Here is a 12965-nt window from a genome sequence, read left to right as displayed (position 1 = left end):
TAAATGCGCTCAGGTTATAGAAAGATTCAGGGAACCTGCAATGCCATTTTTTTAAATCTAAACGGAACAGCACAAAAGACTCATCTACATCTCCAAGTTAAAATATTTAATACCATCAAAGATAGAATAGATATTAGCATGGAAAGCCATTCAAGAATATGCTCTTCAAAAACCAATTCTGGGAAATCCTTTTGTCATTGTTATTCTCTTCAGAAAAGAAACCAAACTGCATTTTAGCAATTTCATTTTAATCCATCAGTCTACAAGTTTGCAGCTTCTTACCTACTAAGTCACCTTTGTAGTACACAAATGAGACATCACGGGATGAGAGTTTCTTCCATTCTACTCTTGGAATAATACCCTTTCCAGCTGAGTACTTACAGCTAAGCATAGCCTCTAGGGAAAACAAAACAGATAATCAGTGTTTTAGCTCCGTGCTTGGTATAATTACAAGTACTGATCATAATATTCTTCCTATTAAAGGGCTTCAGCCTTCAGTGACCATCAAATCCTGCTCTTAAAATTGACTTTATTGTATTTACTCCAAATATAAACAAGTGTAATGGAGAACAGAATTTAGAGAGAGAATGTAAAGTCAGTAGAGCTTTAAAGAGAACTGGTATAAGTTATACAGGCAAAAGGACATTTTTGGCAGTAGAAAGTGTGTGTCTACTAGGTGGGTTTGCTGGTACAGCTCTATTGGCATACCTTTTCTAGTACAGATTGGCCTAAGGAGGAAAAGAACACTAGTATTATTATGAAAAATCTTTGACTACCTCCAGTCTCTCTATAGTTTATAATCTCCAGTGGAAAGCCTCGATCTTTATTTTCTTTTTCAAGGGGAAGGAGTAGAACAGATGGCTTAGGAGGTTGGCAATGCAATATAGAACCTTTCACCTATACACTGAGCCCTTCATTTACAGGTCATATTAATAGGGACCAAAGACTTTTACACCTTTGATGGGGTGTATCCGATTTCCAGTGGACAAGTGTCCACATCTCAAAAGCATACACAACAGCCTGTTTTAATTTGCACTCTTGTTACCAATTTCAGCCGAGGAAACTAAGGACTGAGTAAATGATGGAGACAGAGTTACTTATTCACCCCTACTATTTGTCCTTCCAGACCAGGGCTGAGGCTTCAGAGCTCCAACGCTACCAGTCTGGCATTTGTCATGAGCAATAAGATCACACACAAAATGAGACAAGACATTAAAGAAGCAATCCAACTTTAAAGAAAAATCCAGTGACAGGAGGGTATCCTGTTCCAAAGACAAATACACAATGCTTTACAAAATGTGTGTTCTGTACTTAGCTGAGGAAGTCAGAAGTTCCTGACTGCAGGTGGAGTGGGATAGGCGGTGGCCTTCCTGTACTTTAAGATTTATTGAAGTTTCCTTTCCTTTTTGTTTTGTTGCCTTTCTAACAATGAAAAACATTAGTCAATTCCCCCCTACGCTCTGGGTCTTTCACTGCTGGCCTTTGAGATTGCTGGCTGAGCCCAGGAGTGCCTAACTTTATTTGCATCTAACTAAAGTGAAGGCAGCTGAGTTTCAGTGTTGCAAGCCTATAATTCACCTACACTCTGGGGATGAGACTTCCATTGTCTCTCTCTCTCTACTGCCCAGATGCTTTCATTTCAGAGACGGGAGAGGGAAGGAGAAAATGCAGAGGAGCAATGTCGAGGTCACTCTGACTCTTGCTTGTGAGGAGGGAGAGAACAGAGGAAGCCCAGTGCTTAGTTCACACGATATAAGCACTTCCTCCTCCTCCTCCTCCTCTCCTGCTGGGTTGGGAAGGGTTATATGGAGGGGAGAAAGTGTGGTGCAGGTCTCCTCAACCTTAGTTCTCTAGCTTCATTGCACTCAGCAACAGGGGAGAAGAGTCACCAGGAAGAGAATATCAGGGGGTAGCCATGTTAGTCTGTATCCACAAAAACAACAAGGAGACCGGTGGCACCTTAAAGCCTAACACATTTATTTGGGCATAAGCTTTCATGGGTACCCACGAAAGCTTATGCCCAAATAAACCAGGAAGAGAGGCTCTGTTATATAGCGTGAGGAGAGGGGAGACTAAATGGAGTGGGAGGCAGTGAGGAGAAAGACTGGACAAAGGGGGAGGGGAGGGACAGGCAGAATTGAGGAAACAGCATCAGAGGTGGAGAGGTCGAAGAATTCTATTTAAGGTATTTTTAAGGAGAGGCTGAACTAAGAACACAGAATTCTAGGGAAGAGAAAGGAAAGGCAATTGGTGGGAAGGTGAGAGAATTGGGGGACAAAAATGAATGGTCGAGGGGAAAAACAAGGTTGGGTAAGCACAAAGAAGGGTGAATGGAAAACTGATTACTAGTATGCAACTTATTAGATGAAGGAAAAGTCACTAAAATATGTTTTGGTGGTGTTTGACTGCTAAGTGGAAGGTAGGAAAATCCATTCACCTACATTTAGAAATGGTAATTAAATTTAAATTACCAAGATAAACTTATTTCAAATTTGGTAATACATGACTGATATAGAGTTAGATTTGGAAATAAATTTCTTCATATTCCTTATTCTCAGCCTCAAACATTTGGGCATGTACTGAAATATCCATTGCTTTCCACATCCATGACTTTATTAATACAACACAAATGCAAAGCCATACGTTCTTAGGGTATGTCTACACTACGAAATTAGGTCGATTTAATAGAAGTCGATTTTTTAAGATTGTGTGTGTCCCCACTAAGCCCATTAAGTCGGCAGTGTGTGTCCACAGTACCGAGGCTAGCATCGACTTTCGGCACGTTGCACTGTGGTAGCTATCCCACAGTTCCCACAGTCTCCTCTGCCCATTGGAATTTTGGGTTGATCTGATGGGGCAAAAACATTGTCGTGGGTGGTTCTGGGTACATGTCGTCAGGCCCCCCTCCCTCCATGAAAGCAACAGCAAAAAATCGTTTCTCGCCTTTTTTCCTCGGTTACCCGTGCAGACGACATACCACGGCAAGCATGGAGCCCGCTCAGCTCACTGTCACTGTATGTCTCCTGGGTGCTGCTGGCAGACACGGTACTGCAGTGCTACACAGCAGCAACTCCTTGCCTTGCCTTGTGGACAGCAGATGGTACAATACGATTGCTAACCGTTGTCGTCGTCCCGTGGGTGCTCCTGGCTGACCTTGGTTAGGTTGGTCGGGGGCGCCTGGGCAGACATGGGGGCGCCTGGCTGGCCTCAGTGAGGTCAGTTGGGGGCGCCTGGACAAAAATGGGAATGACTCCAGGTCATTCTCTTCTTTAAGTTTCGTCTAATGAAGTTCAGTCCTGCCTGGGATATCATGCCAGCTGGAGGCTTCTGCCTCAGGCTGCTCTCCCAGTCGGCAGCACTGCGCGGTCGCACCTGCCCCAGCCTGCCCCTTGCTCCCATGGCTCATGAAGCCTGGACAGTAGTAAGGAGCAGTTCAACTATAGGCTGAGCAAGTGCATAATGGTGGTAGAATGTGCCTTTGGACATTTAAAAGCGCGCTGGTGCAGTTTACTGACTCGGTTAGACCTCAGAGAAACTAATATTGCCATCGTTATGCTGTGCGCTCCATAATATCTGTGAGAGTAAGGGGGAGACGTTTATGGTGGTGTGGGAGGTTGAGGCAAATCACCTGGCCGCTGATTACGCGCAGCCAGACACCAGGGCGGTTAGAAGAGAACAGCAGGGCGTGCTGTGCATCAGAGAAGCTTTGAAAACCAGTTTTATGACTGGCCAGGCTATGGTGTGACAGTTCTGTTTGTTCCTCCTTGATGAAAACCCGCCCCCTTGGTTCACTCTACTTCCCTGTAAGCCAACCACCCTCGCCTCCCCCCTTTGATCTCCGCTTGCAGAGACAAAGTCATTGTTGTTTCAAATTCATGCATTCTTTATTAATTCGTCGCACAAATGGGGGGATAACTGCCAAGGTAGCCTGGGAGGGGTGGGAGAGGAGGGAAGCACAGGGGTGGGGTAGTTGTAGGGGCACCCCCTAGAATGGCATGCAGCTCATCATAGATGCAGCATGCCTGGGGCTCTGACCCGGAGCGGCCATTTGCCTCTCTGGTTCTTTGGTAGGCTTGCCTGAGCTTGTTAAGTTTCACACAGCACTGCTGCGAGTCCCTGTTATAACTTCTGTCCTTCATGCCCTTGGAGATTTTTTCAAATATTCCGGCATTTCGTCTTTTGGAACAGAGTTTGGATAGCACGGATTCGTCTCCCCATACAGCAATCAGATCCCGTACCTCCCGTTCGGTCCATGCTGGAGCTCTTTTGCGATTCTGGGACTCCATGGTAACCTATGCTGATGAGCTCTGCATGGTCACCTGTGCTGATCAGCTTGCCACGCTGGCCAAACAGGAAATGAAATTCAAATGTTTGCCGGGCTTTTCCTGTCTACCTGGACAGTGCATCTGAGTGCTGTCCAGAGCGGTCACAATGGAGCACTCTGGGATAGCTCCCGGAGGCCAATACTGTCGAATTGCATCCACACTACCTCAAATTTGACCCAACAGGGTCAATTTCAGCGCAAATCCCCTCGTCGGGGAGGAGTACAGAAATCGACTTTAAGAGCCCTTTAAGTCGACAAAAATGGCTTCGGCGTGTAGACGGGTTCAGGGTTAAATCGATCTAACACTGCTACATTCGACCTAAACTCGTAGTGTAGACCAGGGCCTAGTGATCAAACACTGATGCGGGGCTTGGAGATAGAAGGGAAGGGAGCTGAGCCCCTGCATGCTTTTTGCCATGCATTTAAATCTTGCAGGTGGAAAGATCTTATGAAATTCACAGTTAGTATTATAGATGCCTTCACAGTAGCACTGTGTACCCTTCCAGAGTAGCTCCTTTCCACAGGATGCAGCTTGATAAAGCTGGCACACTTCTCAGTTTCCATTTTATTCTGGCACTGATGCAGCTAAGGAAAATGCTGCTGAGTAGGAGTACAGCAGAGGATGCCAAATTATGGTTCCTTGGCTCTCCATAGTAAGCACAAGATAAAACCACCCAAACAAAGTCAGGAGAGCAGAGAGGAAAGGGATAGAGAGATAGGAATTTGAGGGAATGTGCTATGAGATGGGATACAGACACAACCCAGGGACAGAGCAGGTGGAAAATAGACACATGGGACAGGAAAAAGAACAGTAGGTTGAAAATGAAGCAAAAAGAAGAAATCTAAGAGTTACCAGTCACTGGAGCAACTCACCAGCTGTGAACAGTGGTGAGGGAGTAGTGTGCCTATGCCCAGTGTGCATACATCTCTACCCCACTGAATTGCTGCCATAGCTTCCTTCCTAACCTGGTCCTCCGGAGCGCAGTTCAAATCAGCTGCACATAGTAGACATATGAGTGGGCTCTAGTGTTCCTGCTTTGCTGTTAGGTAAGAGTATGGGTGTGATCAGAAACTGCCTATGCTAAGTATTAACAAACAAGTCCTCCTCCAGCATGTGGACTGCAGGAAAGAAGATTAGGGGGTGAGCCATACAATGAGACAAAAATCAGCCAAGCCTTCATAAAAAAGGCCCAATAGCCATGGTAGCCAACTGTTCCCATTCTCTCATCCTTTCTGATCTCTGAAATCTTATTTAATATTTTTCTGTGTTCATTTTTTAAGAAGTGACATTATTGTTTGTGAGAGGTGCCAGGCTGACAACCCTAGAGATCAAAGTCCTTTTCATCTACAGAAGGAGTCTGCAGAGACAGTGGAAATACAAGCTTTTCCCCACCGATATATTTCAACCCTGCCTCAGAGGGACCACTTCTGACATTATGGCATTTCCATCAACATATTTATTTATTTGCCTACACCTATGTCACCCCCTTCCAGAAAAATACAAAATTCAGCTATTAGGATCACCTTCTGAACTGGCCAATCTGTACACATCACCAATCCCTTTGAGTGCTTCACTGGTGCCTCCCTCCTCACTAAATTCACATTTCTTGTCACCACCTTCGAGTCCCTATAGAATGCTGCACTTCCCTATTACCAAATCTTATGTCTCCCTCCCCGGCCACTCCTTTGCTCCCTCCACTCTGTCAAATGATGCTGGTCTTGTTGCCCTGTTCTTCCGATTCTCCCCTAGCTGTCTTTATGCTTTATTGACTCCCTACACATGGGTCACCTTCCCAAGCTACTACAGCAGACCATTGCCCTCTTATTCAAGTCCCTCCAGAAGATCCAGTTCTGCCATGAATCCTACATGAAACTTGCAAACAAGGAATCGGTAGGCAGAAGGGCAGCTGGGATAATTTATGCAACAAATAAAAAAAACAAAATAAACTCAACATATGGAATTAAGACCAACATAAACCCCAAATACATGGAACTACATACCAATATAAGTGTCACCCACGAACCTGACCTTACTGGGATTTTTTTTAAAGACCTAGGACATTAGAAAGCCAAACCAAACTATGTTAAAAGAACATTTAGGTTGCAAAGTTAAGCACTCAAATGTTAGGAAATGACACAAGTAAGGTGCCTTAATTCGACCCCCGTTTATGCATATAAATTAAAAGGATGACTTTTTTCCCAAAGGACCCCTGACTCATTCAGTCCACAGAATGGACCTGCTCTGGGGATGAATCAATGACGTGTACTGAAGGAAGCTATTGTCCGTAAGACCCCTGCCTCATTTGTAGCAGATGTTGGAAGGTTTGTTGTGGATGATGCAGGGGACTGCAGGAACAGAAGGAAAGGTCTCATGGTTAAAACAGTTGAATGCTGCCCAGGAGAACTGGATTCTATCCCTGCCTCTGCCACAATTTGTGTGATGTTGGACTCGTCACTTAAGCCAAACTTTTCACAGATGGTCACCAACTGCCTGTTCCTCATTTTCTGGGTGCTGGACTTGAGACCCTGGGGACTCATTTGCAGAAGTGCTGAGCACCGACAACTGCAAGTCAATAGGAGTTGCACTTTGAACATATAAAGTTCTATATAATACTAAATATTCTGAAAAATCAGGTCCTATAGGTCTCAATTTGGGCCCCTAAAATTAGTGGATACTTTTGACCCTCCTCTCTCCGTGCCTCAGTTTCCAGTCTGTAAAATGTGGATAATAACCACTTCTCATGTCACCCGGGTGTTGAGAGAATAAATTAGTTAGCGTTTGAAGCATTCAGATACAATAGTGATGAGTGCCGCTGAACAGACCATGAAGAAATTTATAATTATGTCTTCAGAGCAGGGTTTGAACAATGAATAGTCAATAAGGCATAGGGCCACATAGGGCAACAAGGAGCAAGCTGCTCATTAATTGAGTACTCTTCATCCTGTGCACAGAAGCTGGCAGGGGTTCTGGGCAGAATACTATGTGATCATGTAATTAAACACTGTATCATAATGCATACACACAATGGGGCTGAATTAAGATTGAACACATAACCTTAATTCTGGCATTTCCTCACTTTTGAGTGCTTGACTTTGCAACCTTAATAATGTTCTTTAAACAGTTTCTTGTGTTATATATATTATATATTTATATATAATGCAGTGATGCCCATGCACATACTGTACCCTGAAACTCCTTTGCTGTAACATGCTGATTGTCCGTTTTGACAGAGATTCCATATGCTTTATGATCTGCAAGAGGGAAAAACAAAAAACCCAATTCAGACAACAGATATTTCCATTGCACACTTGCTTCAGCCAATTTTAGAGGACAGCGCTCCCAGGCTTAGTTATAAACCTCCATATGCTAAAAGGGGCTCTTTGGTGAGAGGACATGATTGGGACTTGGGAGACCTGGGCTCTATTCCTGGCTTAGCTACCAGCCAACTGGGTGACTTGGGTAAGTCACTTTAACTCCCTGTGCTGTAGTTTCCCCATCTTGTAAAATGGGGATAATGATACTGACCTCATTCGTAAAAAGCTCAGAGAGCTACTGATGAGAAGTGTGACAGAAGAGCTTGGTTTTATTATATAACCAGGGCAAGAATAAGCTTTTAAACATGCATCTGTACATTTGCCTTCAAAATCTGCTATTTTCAATAGGGCACAGGTGGAGAACTTGAATTAATCTTCAAGTGTATTCCCTCTGCTGTAATCACAGCTGCCCCTGTACCACACACTTCTAGTGCTGGATTATACCTGTTAGTGCATGGGTGTTAAAAGTTACCTGAATAAAAGGTTCTCATCTTTTCCCTCCCTACATCTCAACAGTGAGCATCTCCATTTTCTCATACATACCCTTCCTTCTTGGACCTCTCCTATTCTATCTGCAACTCTAATAGGTCAGCCACAAAGGCCTGGTCTGGTCTACACTTGAAAATTAGATCAACCTAGCTTTGTTGCTCAGGGCTATGAAAAATTTCACCTTCTGGGTGACAGAGTTAGGTTGTCCTAACCCCTGGTGTAGACACAGCTAGGTCAAGGGAGGGATTCTTCTGTCAACCTAGTTATCACCTCTCAGAGAGGTGGATTAACTACATTGATGGAGAAAACCTGTCGACATAAGAAGTGTTTACACTACAGCAGGGGTCGGCAACGTTTGGCACGCGGCTCGCCAGGGTAAGCACCCTGGCGGACCAGGCCAGTTTATTTACCTGCCGACGCAGCAGGTTCGCCCGATTGCGGCCCCCACTAGCCACGGTTCGCCGTCCTGGGCCAATGGGGGGCGGCGGGAAGCCACGGCCAGCACATCCCTCGCCCGCGCCGCTTCCCACCACCCCCATTGGCCTGGGACAGCGAACCGCGGGGCTACTGGGGGCTGCGATGGGCCGAACCTGCTGCGTCGGCAGGTAAATAAACTGGCCCAGCCCGCCAGTGTGCTTACCCTGGCGAGCCGCGTGCCAAACATTGCCGACCCCTACACTACAGCATTGCAACACCGCAGCTGTGCCACTGTAGTAGCTGTAACGTAGACATACCCTAAGACACAGTAACCATCACTTTCGTAGCAACACCCACCATCACATGACATAAAATCTCAATGTACAATTACTCCTAATCTAATCCCACAAAACCAGGCTTGCCCATGCTGACAATACTCCTTATAAAAATGTTGACGATATCACCATCTTGTTCTATCCTGGAATGGTATAATTCCCATGGAGAGAGCATCCCAGCCTCCTATTAACTGTATTGGCTGTTGCTCTAATAAAGGGGTTTGCAATTTATTTTTCTGTAGTTGCCTCATGATCTCCATTTCAGCTGTGGTGACCTCCAGCCGCCATATCTCACTTTTTTGAAGCTTCAGGAGATCACATAACTCACTCCCTCAGAAACAAGAAGTGTGCTGAAGCTCAACATCCCAAATTGGGGGTGATGATGGGAAGGTATTTAGGGAATTCTATATGTGGAGCAGCCATCTAGCACCAGTGTGAGATGGAAGCATAACAAGGAATTGGGGGTGATGCTTTTGCTAACAGATCAGCAGTGCGTGTGTGTGCGCATGGGAGGAGGGATGACAGGTAAGATGGAGGAGGGGACTGGGCCCTTAGAAGTGCAGGACTTATGCCATCTTCACACTTGCCTTTGTCAGATCAAAGTGGATGCCTAGTGTGCTCTACTTGGGTTTACACATGGAGACCATCCAGAAGTTACAGCTAGTACAGAATGTGCCACTCATTGTGTAGTATTACCTATTAGGAGCACCTGCATTAACCAACAGTGGATTTCCAAATGAAGCTGGAAGTGTTTCTAACAGGCTATACTTTGCCACAACTTCCTCATCTGTGAATCTTGGACCTGTTCTATTTCAGATCCCCTAGTTCCCACCTCCCTTAATGGATTTCTCATTCCAGGCTGCTCTTTAATCCCATCTACACACGGCAAACAACTTCATTTAATCACTGTACTCAAGCATAGTGTAAATATGGTTGTGGTCTAAATGGTTACAACATGGTTTGGGTTCATCATGCTCTTTGGGGCAGGGGCTGTCTGCTGAGAGTGAGAGTGTGCGTGCACACGTGTGTACAGTGGCTAGAATAATGGGGCACTGATCCCTGCCTGGAGGCCTTACTGCAATACATATAATTTATAATAGCCATCCTGGCCAGACCATGCCTATTAACAAACCTATTTAAACAACATTTAAATGTGATTATGGTTTAAGGCAGGAGTTATTATAACTAGTTGTTTGCATTATGCAGACATGGGGTGAAATTTTCAAAAAATACCTAGATGACATAGAAGCCTAAGTGCTGGTCACTTTTGACAATGAGTCTTATGAGCTTTTGAAAACTTTACTCATGTTTTTGTACCCCATTGACAGTGGCCAAAAAACATTACCACCTTTGCTTGAAATATAAGTTTTGTTTCTAGAATGACTCTGTGAACAAGTTTATAGCACTTAGATAGCAGATGATGGCCAAGGAAACCTCGGATGTGGAGTCACCACGGTGCTAAATAAACTCCACTTGAATTAGGTTATATTAAAATATTCAAGTAGTGAACACAGTTCCCTCCCAAACAAAGATAACTTGGATTATTACTTTTCTTAAGATCAAGGAAACATTAACAGTCTTTAAACATCAACCACCACCATCTTACAACATTACTTCATTTCTCAGAAGCACATTATTTTTTTCTGGGTAACTATTACTCCAGCTAGAGGTACTGAGCCTCTGTTTTCTCTCAAACCTTTTACAGCTTTCCTTCATGCTTATTCCATTTTTCCCCTTATTTCCTTTTATGTCTGTCGATCCCTGCTACCCATTAAAATTTTTAAATATAATTTGTAGTTTTACTTCCACCTGAATCATATCTTTTTTCCTCATTTAATTAATGCTAATATTTCTGGGATGGGGAAGAACACAAGGGGGGGGGGAATATCTCCAAATATCTCTGTGTTTTCCCAGTCTCAGCTATTTTTCTGTTACTGTTATTATAATTTCTGTTCACAAACATGAAATATTTTCCCTTGAAATAATCTCCTGCTTCAGATTTCTAGAAAGGAAAAACAACAAACAACAGTGTTTTATTCAGACCCTTTGGCTCTGGTTAATGTTTGTTTTTAGTTGGTTAGCAAACTTCTTTAGGAACCATAGATGTGTTCCAAATGATTGGGTAGAGTGTTTATAAAATGTAACTAGAAAGAGCATTATTTCCAATACAGTCATCAACTCAAATGCATGTGACTCTTAGCCATATTAAATGTATTTTCCTAGAGACTTGAAAATAAGTTTTTTTTTCAAAGGAGGAATAAAAAAAGTCTTTCTTCCCCCTTTCCAGTTCTCATAAATAGTATAATTCTAAAAACCTAGATACTAAGAAATGTAAGTAGAACCACAATAAGAAAGACTACATTTAACAGCTAAAGACAAAAATATGGTACCTTCCTTGATTCACACTGTGGACAATGTCATGATATCAATTACATTTTACAGAGTTTCAGAGTAGCAGCCGTGTTAGTCTGTATCCACAAAAAGAACAGGAGTACTTGTGACATCTTAGAGACTAACTAATTTATTTGAGCATAAGCTTTCGTGGGCTACAGCCTACTTCATCGGATGCATGTAGTGGAAAATACAATAGGAAGATATATATACACACAGAGAACATGAAACAATGGGTGTTACTATACACACTACAAGGAGAGTAATCAGTTAAGTTGAACTTTTATCAGCGGGGGGGGGGGAAACTGTTTGTAGTGGTAATGAAAATGGCCCATTTCCAGCAATTGACAAGGAGATATGAGGAACTGGCGGCGGCGGGGGCTGGGGGGGGGAAGAATAAGCATGGGGAAATAGTTTTACTTTGTGTACTGGCCCATCCACTCTCAGTCTTTGTTCAAGCCTAATTTAATGGTGTCCTATTTGCAAATTAATTCCAATTCAGCAGTCTCTCGTTGGAGTCTGTTTTTGAAGTTTTTGTTGTTGTAATATTGTGACTTTTAGGTCTGTAATCGAGTGGCCAGGGAGACTGAAGTGTTCTCCAACTGGTTTTTGAATGTTATAATTCTTGACGTCTGATTTGTGTCCATTTATTCTTTTACGTAGGGACTACATTGGCCAAACCGGAATGGAGTAATGGAAAGTTACTACATGGCAGGATAACCGTCTCTTGTCATCTAATCTCTCCCACCATATGTTTTATATATATCTATATGGAAAACAGTTTTCACATTGCAGCAACCTGAACTTCACTTGTTTACAGCCAATTCCACAAAGGTCACACATTTGCCATTAGAAATACTCTACCGCAACAGGAAATTTCCTTAGGTAATTTGAATGCTAAAGTAAAGCACATTAGGTACTATCAAACTACATTTCCTTTGATCTGATTGCAGGAAACTAGATGGAAATAGAATCAAAACATTGTTATGATATAAAAGAAAACAGTCATATGACATTTGTTTTGCCAAGTTCCAGACCACATGTTGCTTATAACAAAGGTTAAGTATTTAAGTATATTGTAGGTTTAGGAATTCAGCTGTCCTAAAAATAAGATTATGGGAATGAGAGTTGCATGCAATAAACCCCCAAATGCGGGTGGGAAAACAGCATCTCTGGGGCATGTATGAAGTGAGTTAAAACTCCATGTGCCCTGGGTTAAATTGTCAGGGACAGTTTCATGTCCCATCACACACAGCTGAGAGTGTTTAACTCCTTGCCACCACAGATCAGGATAAGCCCTGCCACATTGAAGCTGTACAAAAGAGTTCTGTACTCAGACCTTCCCAAGCACAGAATTAACAGGACAGCCACTACATTCTATTGACACCAAAGTTAACAAGAGGGAAGACCATAAGGTGTCAATCCCATTTTGGGCAGAATTTGCTGTGAATCTTACTTGAACTGTTCCCTAGACAGTACTGTGATGGATGTATTAAAACTTAATCTGAAGTAACTGTAGTTTAGTAACCATAATATAATTAAGTTCAATATCCCAGTGGGATGGATCATAGCATAAACATGATATGGTGGCACCAAACATTAGGAAAGGGGATTAAAAAAATATGAGGAAACGAATTAGAAAGAAAGGAAAGATTAAAAGTCACCATTTTAAAACCCAGGGAGGCTACATAAAC

General features: G+C 43.2%; 1 protein-coding gene across 5 annotated transcripts in view; it reads right to left on the bottom strand.

Moving 5' to 3' along the window:
• Positions 1-12965, bottom strand: part of JAM2 (junctional adhesion molecule 2) — a 54595-nt gene that overhangs the window by 13364 nt on the left and 28266 nt on the right. For 4 of the 5 annotated variants that reach the window (XM_034792982.1, XM_034792973.1, XM_034793001.1 and 1 more), the window contains exons 2-3: positions 7511-7576; positions 283-396 (exon numbers count right to left, since the gene is read on the bottom strand). In XM_034792982.1, the coding sequence (XP_034648873.1) occupies positions 283-396; positions 7511-7576 (180 nt within the window). The remainder of the gene's footprint in view (positions 1-282; positions 397-7510; positions 7577-12965) is intronic. The other variant, XM_034792993.1, reaches the window with a different exon arrangement.

This window comes from Trachemys scripta, chromosome 1, assembly GCF_013100865.1.
Source record: "Trachemys scripta elegans isolate TJP31775 chromosome 1, CAS_Tse_1.0, whole genome shotgun sequence".
NCBI classification, from domain to species: domain Eukaryota; kingdom Metazoa; phylum Chordata; order Testudines; family Emydidae; genus Trachemys; species Trachemys scripta.
Note: the sequence above shows the minus strand (reverse complement) of the source record. Positions and strands in the feature narration are given on the sequence as shown.